Here is a 20,838-nt window from a genome sequence, read left to right as displayed (position 1 = left end):
AGACACGGTTAAATTACTTGAAAGAAGTGTGAGTCTTTCAGGTTTTGCTTTTAAGATTTGTTGGGTGGGACCACATAGCATCTAGTCTAGGATGAGTTGTCCCCAGTTCTGGACCACGACTATTCTTAAAGACCCCAACTGATGACCAGTGAAATTTGAGGTTTTATTTTCTGGCTTTTGGGAACAAGCACTGCTCCAGGCTCTGTGTGAGTCTGGGACATTGTCCCCTCTAATCCTTTAGGGTGGTTCTTTCCCCATCCTCATGTTGTTGCCTCCCTTGCGTGAGGTGGTCAGTATTCATTTGAATATGAAATGGGGCAGCGAGAGGGAACAGTAGTCTTTCCTGCAAACTCCAGCAGCCTTGGCCTTCCTGAACTGTCAGCTCTACCTTCTCAACTCAGGGAGACCACTGGCTCTCCCTGGGTTCTCCCTCCCTGAGCCACAGCTTTGAAAGTTTCTCCTGGCATTAACCTGGGGCAACTAAAAGGCTCATCTCATTTGTTTCCCCGCCCCTTAGGAATCACTCTCCTATGTTGCACGATGTCCAAAATTTTGAGAACATTTTTAAAAATATTTTTTACATGAATTTTTAGTTGTTTCAGGGAGGAAGTTTAATCTGTTTTTAATGACACTGTCTTAATCAGAAGCAGCGTGATTGTTTTCTTTGTTAGAGCAGTGTTTCTCAATCTCAGCAAGACTATCATTTTGGGCCAGATAATTCTTTGTTTCAGGGGTTGAGGGGAGGGCTGTCCTGTGTATTATAGGATGTTTACCCTCATCCCTGTCTCCTACTCACTAGATGCCGGTAGCACCCGACCGCACTGCCCCACCCCCCCACCCCAGGTCTGACGATCAAAAATATCTCTAGACATTGTCAAATGTTCCAGGGGACAGGGGAAGAGGTGGGGAAGCTTTACCCCCATTTGAGAACTGCTGAGTTACGGTGACATGAAAATTATTTTTGTGAAAATGTTTCCCTCATTCACTTGTGTTTCAGTATTTTTTCTTTACATCTTGTGTGCAAGGAATACCCAAGGAGTGTGCTGATATCATAAAGGATATCAACCATCTTACACACAATGGCAAGAAAAGTGGATGGGAACCACTGGTCTAGAACATTAAAATCATGACTACATGGTACAGAATTAATGAGTAAAGGATCTAATAATCAGTTTATTCAGATAGCCATATAATTTCTTTCTAGCAAAACCTTTCTATTAGATAACAATGTGTTGTCAAAACAGTGTTGATCAGGCTAAGTGGAACTGAATTTTCTAGCCCCTTGATAAACTTGTTTTAAAAAAGCTAAATTTGTTCTAAAAAGCCAAACTGTTCCAGTCGCGTTAAGAGCTTTCTTGTATTCCAGGCTGTTAGTAAAGTTTTCTGTCAGAGCAGACCCTACTGTTTTACCTTTCTTTAAAAAAGAAAAAAAAAAAAAAACAAAGAAAGGAAAATGTGTTTCTACCTCATCCAAATGAGCTACTGACCATGACCTCTATCAGAGATGCCACTGGACTGCTCCAGACACTAGTTTTGCCTTTCGTATTTTCCTCCCTTCCTTGACTTCTGTATTCTTTCTTTTTCTCTTTCTTGATCATCTCTTGGAAGAACAACTTTTAGAGTCATTAGTGGAAACTGAGAAAATAACATAAAATTAAAATGACTAGAAATAAATGTTTCTAAACATTTATTTAAATGTTTAAATATGTTTTTCATTTCTTTGCTGACCTATATAGCTGGTAAGGGTAAGTATTTTTATGATACTTTTTTGCTTCACTGTATTAAATTTTTTGTAATGATAGGATTTTTTTTAACATCTTTATTAGAGTATAACTGCTTTACAATGTTGTGTTAGTTTCTGCTGTATAACAAAGTGAATCACCTATATGTATACATATATCCCCATATCTCCTCCCTCTTGTGTCTCCTTCCCACCCTCCCTATCCCACCCCCCTAGGTGGTCACAAAGCACCGAGCTGATCTCCCTGTGCTATGTGGCTGCTTCCCACTAGCTACCGATTTTACATTTGGTAGTGTATATATGTCCGTGCCACTCTCTCACTTCATCCCAGCTTACCCTTCCCCCACCCTGTGTCCTCAAGTCCATTCTCTATGTCTGTGTTTTTATTCCTGTCCTGCCCCTAGGTTCATGAGAACCTTATATATGAGAACACATATATATGTGTTAGCATACAGTATTTGTTTTTCTCTTTCTGACTTACTTCACTTTGTATGACAGACTCTAGGTCCATCCATCTCACCACAAATAACTCAGTTTTGTTGCTTTTTATGGCTGAGGAATATTCCATTGTATATATGTGCTACATCTTCTTTATCCATTCATCTGTCGATGGACACTTAGGTTGCTTCCATGTCCTGGCTATTGTAAATAGTGCTGCAGTGAACATTGTGGTACATGACTCTTTTTGAATTATGGTTTTCTCAGGTTATATGCCCAGTAGTGGGATTGCTGGGTCATATGGTAGTTCTATTTTTAGTTTTTCAGGAACCTTCATACAGTTCTCCAGAGCAGCTATATCAATTTACATTCCCACCAACAGTGCAAGAGGGTTCCCTTTTCTCCATACCCTCTCCAGCATTTGTTGTTTGTAGATTTTTTGATGATGGCCATTCTGACCAGTGTGAGGTGATACCTCATTGTAGTTTTGATTTGCATTTCTCTGATGATTAGTGATGTTGAACATCCTTTCATGTGTTTGTTGGCAATCTGTATATCTTCTTTGGAGAAATGTCTATTTAGGTCTTCTGCCCATTTTTGGATTGAGTTGTTTGTTTTTTTGATATTGAGCTGCATGAGCTGCTTGTATATTTTGGAGATTAATCCTTTGTCGGTTGCTTCATTTGCAAATATTTTCCCCCATTCTGAGGGTTGTCTTTTCGTCTTGTTTATGGTTTCCTTTGCTATGCAAAAGCTTTTAAGTTTTATGAGGTCCCATTTGTTTATTTTTGTTTCTATTTCCATTTCTCTAGGAGGTGGGTCAAAAAGGATCTTGCTGTGATTTATTTCATAGACTGTTCTGCCTATGTTTTCCTCTAAGAGTTTTATAGTGTCTGGCCTTACTTCTAGGTCTTTAATCCATTCTGAGTTTATTTTTTTATATAGTGTTAGGGAGTGTTCTAATTTCATTCTTTTACATGTAGCTGTCCAGTTTTCCCAGCACCACTTTCTTTTTTTTTTTAATAAATTTATTTATTTATTTATTTTTGGCTGTGTTGGGTCTTCGTTTATGTGCAAGGGCTATCTCTAGCTGCGGCGAGCGGGGGCCACTCTTCATCACGGTGTGCGGGCCTCTCACTGTCCGGCCTCTCTTGTTGTGGAGCACAAGCTCCACACGTGCAGGCTCAGTAGTTGTGGCTCACAGGCCCAGTTGCTCCGCGGCATGTGGGATCTTCCCAGACCAGGGCTCGAACCTGTGTCCCCTGCATCGGCAGGCACATTCTCAACCACTGTGCCACCAGGGAAGCCCCCAGCACCACTTATTGAAGAGGCTGTCTTTTCTCCATTGTATATTCTCGCCTCCTTTATCAAAGATAAGGTGACCATATGTGCGTGGGTTTATCTCTGGGCTTTCTATCCTGTTCCATTGATTTATATTTCTGTTTTTGTGCCAGTACCATACTGTCTTGATGACTGTAGCTTTGTAGTATAGTCTGAAGTCAGGGAGCCTGATTCCTCCAGCTCTGTTTTTCGTTCTCAAGATTGCTTTGGCTATTCGGGGTCTTTTGTGTTTCCATACAAATTGTGAAATTTTTTGTTCTAGTTCTGTGAAAAGTGCCATTGGTAGTTTGATAGGGATTGCATTGACTCTGTAGATTGCTTTGGGTAGTAGAGTCATTTTCACAGTGTTGATTCTTCCAGTCCAGTAACATGGTATATCTCTCTATCTGTTTGTATTGTCTTTAATTTCTTTCATCAGTGTCTTATAGTTTTCTGCATACAGGCCTTTTGTCTCCTTACGTTTATTCCTAGGTATTTTATTCTTTTTGTTGCAGTGGTAAATGGGAGTGTTTCCTTAATTTCCCTTTCAGATTTTTCATCATTAGTGTATAGGAATGCAAGAGATTTCTGTGCATTAATTTTGTATCCCGTAACTTTACCAAATTCATTGATTAGCTCTAGTAGTTTTCTGGTAGCATCTTTAGGATTCTTTATGTATAGTATCATGTCATCTGCAAACAGTGACAGTTTTACTTCTTCTTTTCTGATTTGTATTCCTTTTATTTCTTTTTCTTCTCTGATTGCTGTGACTAAAACTTCCAAAACTATGTTGAATAATAGTGGTGAGAGTGCGCATCCTTGTCTTGTTCCTGATTTTAGAGGAAATCGTTTCAGGTTTTCACCATTGAGAATGATGTTGGCTGTGGGTTTGTCATATAATGATAGGATTTTTTAAAGTAATATCATGATCTTGTTTACAGTGTCATGATACTGCTTTCTAGGCAAACCTGGAATATTTACATTAACTTTACCATTTATGAAACAGAAATGTTTATTCTTGCCACAACAGGAAAGTAGAAACAAACTAATATCTATCATTCATGTGGGCATAAAGGAAATGGCTATGAAGGTGTTAACAACAGCATGCAAAAAATTCTCTGTAATGTTTAGTGTAGAAAAATGCTAAATTATATATGTGATGCTATTTTCACTCTATTAAAAAAGATTTTTAAATATATGTAGAATGATACCTAAAATATTTACAGTGGATGCGTTTAATTGGAGGGATTGGTTGCTAATTCATTGCCTCTCTTGCCTGAATTTCTACAAAGTATCTATGTTATAACTTTAAAAAGAAAAGCTCATTTTTAAGGCATACCAAGTGGTTAGGGATAGTCAGAACAAAATTATAAATTTATGAAATCTAACTTATTAGGAGACAACCTTATTATCTTTTAAAAAGTATATATAATGGTGTGTATTTATAGATTTATCCAATAAGTGTATCTGTTCTACATCCATATTTCTTTGACTTTCAAGATCTACAGAAATTCTAAGCAAAAGGGTGAATTGGAGTGAGGTTGGGGGAGTACTATTGAGTTTTTCTGCTTCAGTATGCCTCTTGCCAGATGGATAGACGTTGTTTAGTTAAACTGTCCTTCTTTGCTGTCCCCAAACAAAATACTGTGCAGGCACCTTTTTTTTTTTTTTTTCATTTTCCTCTCACACATATAATGTGTATGTTACATAATATAATACAACACAGTACTAGTTGACTTTCAATAATAAATCAGTGTCAAAAATGAACCAGAGTACTTACCTTCTCTTCAATTTTAGCCAAACTTTTAAAAAATTCTTAAATCAGACTGTAAACTTATTTAACTTTATAAGCTAATTCTCCTCATTGATCTAGTAAGTTAAATTTCACCCTTCATCAGTAAAGTATGTCCCACTTTATATTGAATATATTATTTCAAATAAATGTTGAATATCTGTGTACTTTGCCTATGATTATAGGTCTGTATGTGTTTGTTAAAATTGTCATCATATAAAAGTATTATTTATTTGTTATTTGCTGCAGAAAGTAAGATGTGTAAATCCATATATTCATTTTTAATCAATTAACCAAAACAAGCCAAGAAATTATTTGGGTCAATAATGGAGGCATGAACAGACCCCTCATGAATATATCTACCAACCTTTTCTGTTAGGTCTTCAGCATAAACCATATGTACGTGAACATACCAACAAGATAATCTGCATAAAATTTTAAAACATTAAACTTTTCCTATTGAGGGCTATATGGGTGCTCTAAAAAGAGAAGTGGTACTTCTCTGTGCCGCTTTTAACTTGCTGTAAATTTTCAAGCTCAGTGAGAGTTGGTGCTAAAAGGAAAGTCTAATTGGGGTGGGTAGTGGTAAATGCAGCTACAGGCAAACTCCTAAACAGGATAATTTTAAAACAAGTTATTGTATTTCAGAGGTTCATATGCTGCTTAGTTTAGCTCAAGGTTTTGCAGAGAAGACAGGCTCTTAGCTAGCAGCACCGTCTTCTTAGTCCTTTCGGTACTGGAGTCCAAGGCCTGGGACCAAGCACCTGAGTGGTCTCAGAAGGCTGATAAATGGCCTCCTCTTCTACAGTGCCGTCCTGTTCTTGCCCCTTCCTCCAACTCTCTTTTTCTTCCCCTTTCCCTTTTATATCCCTAATCTCTCACACTACCAGGAACAGCAAGAAAGAAAAAAAAAAAAAGAAAGGAAGGAAGGGGAGGGAAGGGAAGGGAAGGAAAGAAAAGGAAAGGAAAGGAAAGAAAAGAAAAAGAAAAGCACGCAGTATCCTTAGAATTAGTTGCAAAGGAAGAGAAACATTTCAGTTAATTTTTACCCTTCTCACATTCTGATTTCTGACTTAGGTGCCCTTCCTGGGATTTGGGTTCCTGAGCACATAGGAGCTGGCTGTGCCCACCAAATAGCCCTCCCACCACAGTGGGACCTGCCAGCTTGCTAGTAGACCTCACATGGTTTTCTCTGCTAGCTATTTGCAAGTCATTGTTAACTGTTTAAATTGATACCGTGAACCTGCTTATTATTCTTTTCTCTTGAATTCCAATAGCTATTACCCTAATGAAAAACTTAAATTTTCAGGTCCCATTTGAGTAAAGCCTCTATAATTTCTTAAATCTATAGCAAATAGTAATCCTTCTCAATTTGGGTTTTATTCCATCCACTTTCACCACACCTGGTGACAGTACTACTTAAAGATGCTGGAGCATGTATCCAACTGTTACCATAGAAACTCTCCACCAGTACCCTCATTTATCATGTCCAACATCTGTACTTCGTCCACAGGTTAATCATCACAATATATGACAGTTTTACAGTACATTGTTTTAGCTCTTATCTTGTTGGTTTCTTTCGATGATTTCCTTATATTGTTTCAGCAGACAAACTGAACTGAACTAAGTTGTCATTGAACATTTGATTAGTGCCATGAATAATTTTCCGTTTAAGACTCGTCACCATAATTTTGTGTTATGATGAACATGAATTGAAGATGATCGAGTATAACTCAGTTTTAAAGCAAGTCTCCAAGCCTTGGATTTGGTTATGTAATTGACTGAAAGCATGTTTTCCATTTGACCCAGATGATAACTCTGTGTTACCCTCACAGTTAATAAAGACATGTTATGCCAAGAGAAAACTATATGAAAATATTCTTTTATAAAAATAAGACACTAGCTATTTTAATGATAATTATTTTCCTATTTTAGTTCATGAGAGAATTCTATTTTATTTTTTTATTTTTTTGAATTTTATTTTTTATACAGCAGGTTCTTATTAGTTATCTGTTATATACATATTAGTGTGTATATGTCAATCCCAATCTCCCAATTCATCCCACCACCACCAACCCCCACCCCTTTCCCCCGCTTGGTGTCCATATGTTTGTTCCATGAGAGAATTTTAAAATGAAAGGTTTCCCACACAGGGAGATCAAAACTGTTGCCTTTCTAATTTATTCATAAATTCATGGAAACTGATGGTAAAATAGTGCATGGTGAAGTTTATTTACATAAAATATTTTGAATTGTGCTGATCAGATGACATAGAAAGTACATTTCACTTTCATAGAATTTACAGCCCTGAAGAGATTGTAGGTTGTCGTTGTTGTTTTTAATAAAAATTTTAGTGGGTTTGTTTGCCTGTATGTTCTTTCACCGTCAGTATACATTCTATGTTTGTGACTTAAATTGCTATCATAAATATTATTTTTATCAGTAATAGTATTTGCTAGAAAAGTACTTTTCCATTTATGTGTGTGATTTGGAAAGGTTTCTCACATTAAATAATATATGGTTTTGAGTTATATTTCATAAGGAAGATAATTCGTAAGGTACCTTTATTTTTGAAAATATGATTTAATTATGGAAATGAACTATAGACTCAGTTTTTTTCAGAAACTTGTGTATCTTATTTAAAGACTGCATACCCATTATTTTAAAATAAGAATTTGCTTCTACAAACCTTTATAGTAAATGGAGAATTATGGATTTTTTTCTCTGAAGTTTATTACATATCCTCTTGTCAACACATAAACCATTAATGGGTGTTATTTTTAACTTCTTGTTATAACCTTCTCTGGTGAAAGAAATAATGAATAAAATTCGGCAGATGTTTTATAAAACTAGTAATTTAATTTCATAAAGGTGATACTAAAAGATTTTTTTTACTCAAATAAATGGAGAGATGAAGATTCTAAGATAAATTCTTTAAAATACAAAATCTTCTGATTTTATCATATGTATGCCTTGCATTTGTCAATATTCTTCCTCCACATTTGATATTATTTCGCATTATCATATACTTAACTTTATGTTAAAAGACCATCAGACATAAGAATAAAATACAGGAGAAGTTGAATTATCTCATTTCTCAGTTCAGGAAAAGCAGTTTAGTTTAGTGTTCATGCAACTAACACTAATTACCACATGTAATGTATTTAATCATTCAGATAAGTAATTACTAAATGCAGAAGAATACATATGCTACTTTCTCCATGAACCATAACTGTATACCTTACATCATTGATGAATGGCCATTCATTGCTTGCTTGCTGCATTCACCTCTTGATATCTGTCACTGACGTGAGGTATAAATTAGTTTGTGTATCTTTTCTTTTTACATGTGATTCTGAAGACCCTTCAGCTTGAATTATATAGTTCTTCCATCCACAAATATGGTTGAAAGTTGAACTTGACATGGATCAATATGATCTGGGCTAAATATCTAAATGTGACTGATTATGTTAGCATCATGTCCGCAGATCAATATTGAGTTTTATTATGAGCCTGACTCTATAATTGGGTCTAATCAATAAGCTTTTGTCTCCTTTCCTTTGCAGTTTTAGGGTTGGACCATATAGGTTTTTAAAAACTACATTTAGCTTACATTTAGGACTCTGCTTCTTGTGATGAGCAGTAATGAGATCTATCCGTGAATTTTAAGGAACAGTGGAGCCTCAGCTCTACCACTGTGAGGAGAGCCCACTTTTATCTTGATAACTGATTGCTTGCCCAATATGCGCGACATCTCTAACAGAGCTAATGTAGTAACACCCAGCACTCCTTTCGGGTGCTGTGTGGCTCTCTCTCTCTCTCCTTAGTAAATAACTCACATTGAAGACGTTGACAAAACATACCATTAATGAAAGCAGTCATAAAAGCTTGCCTTTTGATAAACCCGCAGGGTCTATAGGCGTTGAAAGATGCAATCTGTAAAGAACAATAAATTCGGGTCTTTGATTGAAGTGCCATTTGGGACGTTGTGCTTTGTCTGCATATTTGCACAAACATGATGCTCCCTTTTTCATGTCTCTTAAACTTGAAGCCTGAGAGCATTCATTGCCATTTCTACATTAAAGTTGGTCCCATTAAAAGCTCCCTACAAAAAAAGACTGGAAGTGATCCAGCTGAAGCTAGTATGTTCATTTCTGCCCTAGTTTGCCATTTGGAAAGCAGGCTTCTAGCCATCGTTGTCGGGTTTTTTTTTTTATAAATAGGCCCGGGTTCTTTTCCAGGCAGTTGCTGCAGTAAATGTATACTTCAAATGCATCAACTTTTCTTAAATTGGGGGAAAAAAGATTATTTCTGTGATGGATATTTGAAGTAGCTTTGAATGTGAATAGAATTTCCTTCATTCCAAATGATTGGCAGATTTTTCCCTGTCATTTTTATTTAGGCTCCAAAAAATGTTGCATTTTATGGTTATATGCTGAATTCGTGGCATCATATTTTATGTAACGGAAAGTAGTCATCTGTTATCATGAGACATGCATTTTGTGTTGTTCAAAAACCACATTTGCCTATTATTCAACCAGAAAAATAAATGTGTTGTACATGCCTTTCTGAATTTACAGATGCAGACCGTTTTCAGAAACATGGTATGGATGAGTTTATTTCTGCGAATCCCTGCAAGCTCGACCACGCCTTCCTTTTCAGAATACTCCAGAGGCAGACTTTGGATCACAGACTGAACGATTCCTATTCTTGCTTGGTTAGTACAAATCTGTCTATCTCGTCCCCTATAGCTTAGAGTGAAAGATTTTTAAAAGTGAGAAATACTTGTTATGAAGCGGCCTTTTATCCCTGACTCATTTAATAACTGTAGTTGGAGTTAGGGATAAAGGATTCCAATCGATTGCTTCCCAATTTGAAAATTATACACTTGAAGACCACTGCTGTGCCACTCAATAGACAGGAGAGCGGACTCGAGCAGATTCTGAACTGTGGTTTCTCAGCCCCTCCGGAGAAGCTGGTATGAAAATAGAAGGCTTTACTAAAGATAAAAAACCTCTGTGATAGGATTTACTAACACCTGTACAGACATTTTAAGGTTTAAATTCTGCTCACCTAATGGTGATACTATTCATGTCTCCCTTTTGTTCCTAGAAAGACAATCTAAGTGACAGGGAAAAGAAACAGTGCAATAAATAATACGATGACAGGGGCTGTATGTAACAGAGGAAAGCTTTAGTTTCATCTAACCCTCCAAAGATAATTTGAATTTCCTTAAAAAAAAAAAAAAAAAAGACATTAAATCGAGTAGCTAAACTGCTGCTTTATGTTTAAACCAGCCAAAATTCGAGATACAAAGTATAATTTACATTTAGAAGGAATGCTTGACTCCTTAGAATGTGGGCATTAAGCTATAGCCTAAAAATCGTTATGTACCTTTATATCCAAGGATTTTTGTTCATGGCAGTTCCTCTGGAATTTCTCCAGCTGGAATATCCCTATTTCTATCACCACTTAGTCTGTTGGCTACTGAACATGGTAGCTGCATGCAGTAAAGTTACACTCTCTTTAAAATAAGATTTTAGACAGGATGTGCTCTCAGTTCATCAGAGATGTTTCAGTAGACAGGAAGAAATTAAACAATTTATTGCCATGATCACGCTGATGGTTCATTAATTCATCTATAGACTCTTTTTTAAGTACCTATTATTCAACATGTAATTGTGTAGCTTAAACCCGATCCAGCCCAGACTTTACAATTACATGGAGAGTAAAACAAGTCATCACAAAACCCTAATGTATCTTTCTGTGGACAAGCACACATAGACTGATCATCAATAAGAACACTTTCCTCTTGGATTCCACTCTGTGGGGTTAGTTCCTGAACTGTCAAAAGTCGTTTTCATTATGTGGATGACCTCATGTGCCATATGAAGTGTGAGAAGAACACTACAGTGTGTCTTCAACTGCACCTAGAGGGTAGGTGTGATTAGCAAGAGTGTTTGAGCGCAAGATGACCCTGGATGTAAATCATGGTCAGCAGCGGATTTGCACTGTCGTCTTGAGCAATTCACTGATTACCTCTGAACTTTAGCTTCTGTATCTGTAACATGGAGTCATAGTAACTACTATGCATGATGGTTCTAAATATTAAATATATACATAGTATGTCTGGTACAGTGCCTATACTATCACCACAGTAAGTAGTATTCTGGTTTTCTTTTTTCTCCTCTTCCTTTTTAGTTATTTTTTTATTGCAGTCTCATCTTTCTGTATTTCTCACTATTCCTTTCCTTCTCTTGCACAGTTATGCTGCCCCCTTTGAAAACTCTCCATTCCCCCTTCTTTCTCTTTTTTATATTAAATTAATCCATATAATCCACTGAAATATTTTATAAACCAGCTCTACCTAACCTGGCCGTCTCTTGTTAGCCAACATACACGCCCATCCTAACATCTCATTTCAAGAGAACCAGGAACTACTGCTGTAAAACATTAACTTTGTTGTATTGGTCATAGAAAGACAATAGAATGAGAACAATATCCCAAATATTTAAATACCCAAATAGTACATGTTTACCACTGCTAGACTTACTGAAATTCTCTTAGTTCACTTTATAAAAATGCTTTTGGAAACTAGGCAATTTCAGTTATCATGTCTGCTTTACCATTCTCTTTTTAATTGATTCATATAGAGATTGAAGTTTTTTGTAATGTCATTCTTTGTGACTGACAGTTTAGATGCTGTGAATAAATTTGAGTAATTTTGAGTGACAGTGGAGGAGAACAGGTTGCCCATGCCTCACTGTGGCAATAAAGACAGGATGGTTTCACGTTGTCAGTGGCCCAGATCAGTTCCAAAATCGATGACATTCGCTCTTTGGAAAACAATAGGAAACGTACTACTAATTTAAAAAATATTGTCAAAAGACACTGTAACGCAGCTTCTGCTTATAATGCCTAACAGTTCCTACAGAAAAGCAAATCCTGGTACAGAAAAAGAAAAAAAAAAAAAAAATATATATATATATATATATATTTCTGTTCTTCCTTTTGCAGGGGTGGTTTAGCCCTGGCCAAGTCTTTGTGCTGGATGAGTACTGTGCCCGTTATGGCGTGAGAGGCTGTTACAGACACCTCTGCTACCTTACAGAACTGATGGAGCATTCAGAAAACGGTGCTGTCATTGACCCAACCCTGCTTCATTACAGCTTTGCGTTCTGCGCCTCTCATGTGCATGGCAACAGGTATTTTTACTTGCAAACACACAGTGAAATGTGGAGGGGTGACTTGGGAAGAGAGAAAAATGCTATTATCACCTAGTAACAGATTTTAAATAGCAAACGCTTCTTACAAGAGGAAAAAAAAAAACCCACAAAGGAAAAACGTACATCAATATGCCGGTGATTTAGGTGGGCTGCACTTTAGGTTTCTTTTTGCCATTAAAGCCACTTGAAACAGAGAGGGAGAGAATCTATGAGATTAGAAGTCGCCTTTTAGTTCTTATGTACCACCTAGTATTAGGGTCTGCCCAGCTTAAGTGTCATCTGTATTTCTGTCGTAATGCATGTGGATGTCTGGGTAGGGTTTGGCGACAGGTTTGTGTATACCTAATGATTCTTGCTTTTCCACTGTGGAACAAGTGTTCATGGATAAAGCGAGATAGATAATGGGGTCTCCTCCCAGCCCCTTCCGTAATCCACACTTGAGGAACAAGTATCCCCTTTTAGCACTCTGAGCCAGTGACCTCACCTCTTGTTTTACCAAAAGGGCAAAATATCGCCTAATGCAGGCCCCCGCAACTGTGCATCTCTGACCTTAAAAATCTCTCCACCTTGCTCCCTCTCTCCTCCCAATCTTGTTCCAGGGAACCTTCGCTAGGTGGGGCTCCTCCCATAAAGGAGATACCCTTTATCTCATCCCCTTTGTACCTTGCCTCACCCATTATTCCATCTCCCCCTCTTTATATTTCCTTTCTTCCCACAAGCCTAAGCTTCATCTAGCCGCACAACATAACAGAGCGGTAATACTTGCTAACTAGGTGAGGTAGGGCAAGTTTCTTCATCGAGTTCTGTCTCTATTTCCCCATCTGTAAGAAAGACATAAGATAGTATCTCTCTCAGAGATCATAAGTTGTGATAGGGATTAAATGCATTCGTGTATATCAAGCACTTAGAACAGTGCCTGGCTTGTGAGTGGTCAAAAAATTGTTAAGGGATAGTTTACATTGTCTTAAGCATTATTATCCCGTCAAGCTACCTTTCCACTGTTCTCTTTCTCTTCCCCACCAAACTCCTCTCACCATTTCCCCTGTTTGGCCCCCAGCTCCTCACTTGCCGGTGAGGCTGCTTGAAATGGATTGCCTTCTCCAGCTCCACCCTCCTTACTCTCATGGGAAAGTTGGCGCTGTGGAATATCCAAGACCCCGTGCTTCTGTAAATGCTGCTCATTTTCCCTGATGCAGCTATCTCAGCGCTCCTCTTTTTATTTTATTCTATTATCTTCATTTTTTTTTTGGCCGTCTCTTTGCTAATAGTTTGTGTTTCTCCAGACCCCAAGTGTGGCATTTTCTCACGTCTGTTCTTGAACTCGCTCTCTTCTTTCTGAGAATTTTTTTCTACTTCAGTGAAAAATTCTGTGTTGGTGATCTTGCCACTTTCCACAGCTTCAACTGTGACCTCTCTTCATACAGATAATTCCAACCCAATTATTCTCCTAAGCTACAGATCTCTATCTACAACTGGCAGCTTGAATCTTCTACTGATGCCTTAAACTCTCCACATTTAAAACTAAATCCATCATCTCATGAAACGAGCTCCTGTACCTCTCTGAGCTCCTAGCAGAGTGCCTGACAAGAAGTAACACTCAGGCACAAGGTAAGTGTTCAGTAAATACTTGATGAATGAATGAATGACTTTGTTATTTGTATTAATATCACTTCCAGTAATGACCATTCATCTTTCATTTATCTTTTCCTTTTACCTCCTAGCCCCATTTTGTTGCCAATGTCAATATTCTGTCTTTACAGTACTCCTCAGATTTGTCTTTTAGCATTTCCGTTGTGTCTACCGTAATTCTGGCCTTTATTTTTTCATGCTTATCTACCTTTATTCATCTCTCTACTGCTTTTTCCTCCCCACATTAGTCTAGCAATCACCTTCAAAATTACAGGCTAACTTTTACCATACTCCTTAGCAAAAGCCTTCGGTGACTCTCATTTCATTAATAAATTAAAAATAAATTACACGTATCGGGTTTTTCCAATATCATCATGTTCTATCTACCTCGTTTGAAGTCCCGGTGTTCTGCGCTCCATAATCTTTACCCGAGACAACCTGTTTATCCTCCCTGTAAGGTTTCTTTTTTCAAGTTTTTAAACAGTCAGATATCACAAAATTCCTCTGAGAAGACTTCTGTTAACTCAAGCAAACACTACAAACCTTGTACCTGTAGTTATAAACTTTATCATGTATACTTGTATGCACACACACACTCGCACACATGCACGCCTGCTTCTACTGCACTAGATCAAAAACTACTTCTCATTCCCCTATTATCCTCTGTAAACCTTAACACAGTGCCTTGCATATTGTGGGTGTAGAATAAGTACTTGCTGAAGTCCCCACTGCTGCCTTTTCTCATCCTACGATAAAATAAGACTGATCCTAATCTCAGAATCTCTTCAGACTTTCACCTCATGATGGAACTCAGCCTTCCTTGGAAATTAGGGGAATGTTACAGAGTTTAGTCACTTTTCCTATTACCCCAAGCTAAACCCTCCACACTCAGCAAACTTTGGCGGGGTGGCGGGGGGTGTTGGGTGAGGTGGCAGGGCAAGCGGGGGACCGTGAGGATAACCAGATGGTAACCTTTGATAGTCAAAGTGAGGGGCTGTTGTACAATAGTAGACACTGTCTCGTATCTCTCTGGGCACTGTCTTAATTCCTCCTGACCAATGGATATCAAAAGCTCAGCCCCCCAGTGTTAGGCAGCACTCTGAAATGCAAGAGGATGAAAAGGTTACAGTGGAACAGGCAAACCCAGAGAGCCCTGTATGATCCGATTATTTCAGTCATTAACACAGAAAGGTAATATTAAATTGAGAACATGAAGTGGAAAATTCAGCTTATATGACCCCAAAATGTATGTGTTTGAGACACATTTTAATGGAAAGTTACTGAGGCCACTGGGAGCTGCTGCCACCACCTGGGAGGCAGCCTGATTTGAACCTGTGGGTTGCCATAGTTACTTCTATTCTGTAAACTATTGTTTTCCTTATGATGGTACACTGTAAAATACAATGTAAGGTATGTTTATATGTTCGTGCATATATTATACTTCATATTACACATTAAGTTCATTTTCCAGGTTAAAATATATACCTATGAAGGTATCTCTGGGTGGTGCTTTCGAATAGAAATTTGAGTCAGTCTCTGATTTAGCATTTAGGTCATATGTAACTGAAGAAAAAAAGAAAGGAAGGAGTATAGGTTTTAGGGGAATTTGAACCTCAGTTAGGGTAGAAATATTCCAAGATAACCCAAAAGGCATAATGTTTCCTATAATGTTTAGAGTCTAACAGATGTCATTCAGAGATGTCGTGCTGTCTCAATGAAAGAATTAAAAGAGGCAAAAGATCTCTACTTGCATCTTGGCTCTGAAATTTGCAAGCTGGCCCATGTTGGGCAAATCACTTAACATTTCTGAAATGGGCATTCTCATATGGAAAAGGGGAAATATTAAGGTGAAGGTCCTGGATAATTATAAAATACGCTATCAGTATTGATTAGTCATTATTCTGGTATGTTTCCCTTTGTCAGCCAGCCGCGAGCATGTAAATTGTAAGAGGAGGAAAAACGTGAAAAATAGGTAGTTGCTCAGTGGAAATATTTCAGCGTGTAAGTAATTATATTCTTAATTTCTTTGCTAATAGAATATTCTGGGTTTTAGCAACCTCCCCTTGTGAAAATAAGCTTCTCTCATCCTTGTCTGTGGCATCTGATATTTATACAGACTTCCGTTAAAAATACTGTCAATGTCAAGTCTGACTTTTCTACAGTGTTTGCCGTATTCTCTTGTTAAGATCATCTTTCCATCTGTCAAGACACACACTCAAAGAGTCGTTTTGCTCATTACCTGAACCGCCTCTGTCAAAAATTCAAAAGAAAAGAAGACTGCCTTTTGTTGTGGATGGACGCGAAGGACAGCAGTGCTGTCTGGATCTGAACCGTTTCCAGGAGCCCATCGTGTCACATGGCACTGAGCGCGCTTAGGCGTGTGCCTTCCCTGCAGACACAGCGTCTCTGAATAGCACTCTGAGTGTTTCAGGAGTAAAAGAACAGAGTTAAACAGAAAAGGTCTGGCTGGTACTAGGACCGAGGAAGAAAGACAAAAGTGAGTCAAGGACAGAAACCGACCCACTCGTGCAGGATGCTAGCCACGTACGGCCGTGAAGAACACAGCCCGCACTCGGCGTTAGCGCCGCGGAGGACCGTCAGCGAGGGGAAAAGAGACTTTCCGAGACGATGCCTGTAGGGCAAAGTTCCAGGTTCATGTGCGTGGTTAGACATCTTGGATTTGTGAGTCAGGCTGAGGGTGGAGAAACTCAAGCAGCAACACAAAATGGCTTTTATGTCCCTGTTTAATGTAAGGGATGCAGTGGGGTCGCTGACTCTTGCACGGTCTAGCGGGGCCGTCTCAGAGCTGCTACACACCCGGCAGAGGCCAGCTCAGCTGTGCGAGCTTTCGAGTACAGGGTACAGGGAGTACAGCGTGACTATAATTTATAAGGAAAGTAATCCCTACTTTCTGTGGATTCCAGATCATATCACAGAGTCATAGGCAACCTTCACGGGAATCAGTCAAATCATCATATCACAGTACCTCCGTCTTCAGAGATCATAACATTTCCTCTTACCTATCACTTCAGAAATCATGCCTCAACTTCCTGCCTCTCATTTTGGAGACAAGGATGCATATTTTGAGTCACATCATAGAAGACTGCATCAAATAGGCTCATCAAGAATTTTCATTACCAGTTCTTAATTCTAGTCTTTGATGTATGACTTAGAGAAATTAAGTCTAGGTATCACACCCATTGTGAATCTAGAGACTCACTTCTGGGACAGGGGAGCAACCAGATAAAATGTCATCGCAAGGTGAAATTTACACGGTGGGGCTAACCTGACAGATTTTATCCCAGGTGATACGTGCGCAGAGGTGGAAGAGGTAAGTTACCAACGAGGGCCTTTTAAATATACACTGAGGAACCGTTTTTGATGCTATCAGAAACCATAGTACAACCCAAATCCGCCTCAATCAAACTTTCAAACAGAAGTATCTACCCCTACTCAAGCTGGAATTCAATACTAAAGATAATTATGCTCTTTAAAATAAGGCAAAAAAACAGAAAGTGAACGATGTGGGTAGAGACTTACTAAGTTGGAAATAGCGCGGAGCTAGGAGTCAGCACAACTGTCTTCCTGCCGAGGTTCCCCCTCTTTTGAGCTCTTTCATTTGGAGCAGTTGGTCCTGAGCCTCAGTTTCCCAACCTGTTCCTTGTGAGTAATATCATCGATGCTGCCTGCCTGATGAGGTTCCTGAATAGGTCAAATACGATTATGTAAGCACTTTGTAAATGATGAAAATATCATGTAAATATACCATACCATACATATGGTGTGGTAGTTAAATAAGCTTTGGGGAATTGCTCTGTAAAAGACAGTGCAAAGGTGAACTTGATAGTGGTGTTATTGCAGCACAATTTACACAAGTCTCAAGCGGGAAGATGAGACTGGAAAAGCATTGAATAGGTGCCTCTCTCCAACTACCACCCAGAAGCATTAGAAGGAGCCATGGGGAGGTTCTGGGATCACCCCCCTTCCATCCCAGCCCCTCGTGTTGCTGGAAAGCATTGTGGGCCTAACGGCAGCAGCATAGACACAGCCGGAAGCAGGAGCCAAGTATCCCATCATCCAGAGTAAGTAAGTTGCCAGGCTGCAAGTTGGGGGTAACGGTTACTAACGTCACCTAATCAATTTTCTCTCTTTTTCCTCCACACCATTCATGCACAGCAAACAACTCCTGGTTTTTTCTGAAACAATGCACAAAAGAGCCTACTGAAGGTAAATCACTGAGGAAGAGATAAAGCAAAGGGATTTTTCAGTATGACTTTGAATATAGATCAAGTTAACAATGAACAGAAGCGAGAGCTACTTTTCTGGTGTAGCTTTTCTTAAGCTTGGGACCTTTAAGCCTCTTAGCATCTAAAGTGTAGAAAGGAGTTTGGGGTCTTGCACTGGATCTCCATGTAGTTTTCCGACATACTAAAATTTTTAAAGAACATAGTATGTGATGCTTTTGCATAAAAACAATCAAACAAAACCCAAAAGCTATATATATACATCTGAACCATTTACCATTACTGTTGCCAGTCAGTTTGGTACTTTTAGATCTGTGTTGATCTAAACAGGCACAAGATTGGCCTATTATTTTTCTTTCTCATACTGTTTTTGTCAGGATTTGGTATCCAAGGTATTGTAGCCATATAAAATGGGTTGGGGAGCTTTCCCACTTGTTCTGTTTGAGATTCGAAAGGTTTATCGGTAACCCATTTTTAAAATCATCTGGGAGAGGTACAAACCATTAGGTATAAAATAAACAGGATATAAGTATATAATGTATAACAGCAAGAATATAGCCAATATTTTATAGTAACTTTAAATGGAATATTATCCATAAAGACATCAAATCACTATATGGTACACCTGGAACTAGTATAATATTATAAATCAACTATACATCAATATAAATAAAGAAAGAAACATTTTTCCTATTCCAAAAAATAAAAGTTACATCAAAAAATAGGAAAACAAAACCATCTGGCCTTAGGGACCTATTTGTGAAAAGATTTTTCACCACTGCATCAGTTTATTTTATAGTTAAAGAACTATCAGGTTTTCCGTTTATTTCCTGAGTGAATTTTGTCAGGTTATGATTTTCTGGGAAATAGTGCATTTCATCTAATTTTTCAAATGCATTGATATTAAGTTATTCAAATTGTTCTTTTTATACTTTTCTTCCTGCCTATAAATATCTTCCCTTTACATTCTAATAGTGTTTATTTTTACCTTCTCTCTCTCTTTCCCCCTCAATCCATCTTATGAGAAATTTGCGAAATTTATTGGTCTTTCCAAAGAAGCAATTTTTGGCTTTGTTGAACTCTGTTGTTTCTATGTTTTCCATTTCATTAATTTTTTGAAAAAATAACCTTTTTTATTTTAGAATAATTTTAGATATACAGAAAAATTGCAAAGATGGTACAGAGAGTTTTGGTATTTCAGTTTAGTCTAATGTTACATTCATGATAATGTCATACATTCCTACAGCACATTTGTCAAAACTCGAAGACCAATATTGGCACATTACTCTTAACTAACCACGAGGCCTTATATGGATTTCACCAGTCCATTGGGGTTTTTTGTTGTTGTTGTTTCTTTTTTTTTTAATGTCCTTTTTTCTTTTCCAAGATCCAACTCAGGATACCACATTACATTCAGTCCTCAAGTCTCTTCTGATCTGTGGCAGTTTCTCAGTCTCTCCTCCTTGTTTTTCATGACCTTGACAGTTTAGAGGAGTACTGGCCAAATATTTTGTCAAAGGTCCCTCAATTTGGGTTTCTCTGACGTTTTCACGATTAGACTGGGGCTACAGGTCTTTGAAGAAATGAAATACCCTCTCATCTCATCCTTTCTGGGAGCACATGATATCTACAAGACATAACTGGTCATGTTAACCTTGATCACTTAGTTAAGGTAGTGTTTGCCAGCTTTCTCCACTGTAAAGATATTGTTTTGCTGTCTCCATGTGCTATTTTTTGGATGTAGGTCACTAAGTCCAACTCATACTCAAGAAGAGAGGGGAATTAAACCCTACTTCCTGGAGGGAGGACTAGCTACATATAGTAAATGGGAATTCTTCTGCAATGAAGATTTGTCTCTTGTCCCCTGTGTATTTAGTCAACCACTTGTTTATATCAATATGGATTCATGTATAGTTACTTTATACTTTGGGTTATAATCCAGTACTACTTTGTTTTGTTGCTCAAATTGTTCCAGCTTTAGCCGTTGAGAGCTCTTTCAGACAGACTCCCTTTGATGTGTTTTTTTGAGCACTTTCTTACTCTCTGGTACTAAAACATGCTTGTAGTTCATATTGTTTTTTTCCCTGCCTCAGCCCTAGAATCAGTCATTTCTCCAAAGATCCCTGATACCTTTTCTTAGAGAACGGTATATAGAAACCAAGATCAGTATGATGGATATGCTCATTGCTATTGGGATGCCATTGCTTCCAGGCCCTCTGAGTGGACACAGCTAGGTGATATGTATGTATGTATATATACTAACCCATGAGTTCATACTGATGTCTCCACCTCTAGTCCAATACCACAAAGCTCATATTAGCCACCCTCTCTTGCTTATTCGTAACTTCTCTCTTCAACAGTGAGAAATCTGGCTTCTACCATCCCATCCATTTACTTATTTGTTCAACCCCAGTATACGTGTAAAGCAGTTTCAGAATTTGCCAACTA

General features: G+C 38.1%; 1 protein-coding gene across 6 annotated transcripts in view; it reads left to right on the top strand.

Annotated features, from left to right (window-relative positions):
• Positions 1-20,838, top strand: part of CADPS2 (calcium dependent secretion activator 2) — a 552,288-nt gene that overhangs the window by 380,061 nt on the left and 151,389 nt on the right. For all 6 annotated transcript variants that reach the window (XM_068549383.1, XM_068549382.1, XM_068549381.1 and 3 more), the window contains exons 12-13: positions 9,872-10,008; positions 12,309-12,496. In XM_068549383.1, coding sequence (XP_068405484.1) covers positions 9,872-10,008; positions 12,309-12,496 — 325 coding nt within the window. The remainder of the gene's footprint in view (positions 1-9,871; positions 10,009-12,308; positions 12,497-20,838) is intronic.

This window comes from Eschrichtius robustus, chromosome 8 (assembly GCF_028021215.1).
Source record: "Eschrichtius robustus isolate mEscRob2 chromosome 8, mEscRob2.pri, whole genome shotgun sequence".
NCBI lineage: Eukaryota > Metazoa > Chordata > Mammalia > Artiodactyla > Eschrichtiidae > Eschrichtius > Eschrichtius robustus.
Note: the sequence above shows the minus strand (reverse complement) of the source record. Positions and strands in the feature narration are given on the sequence as shown.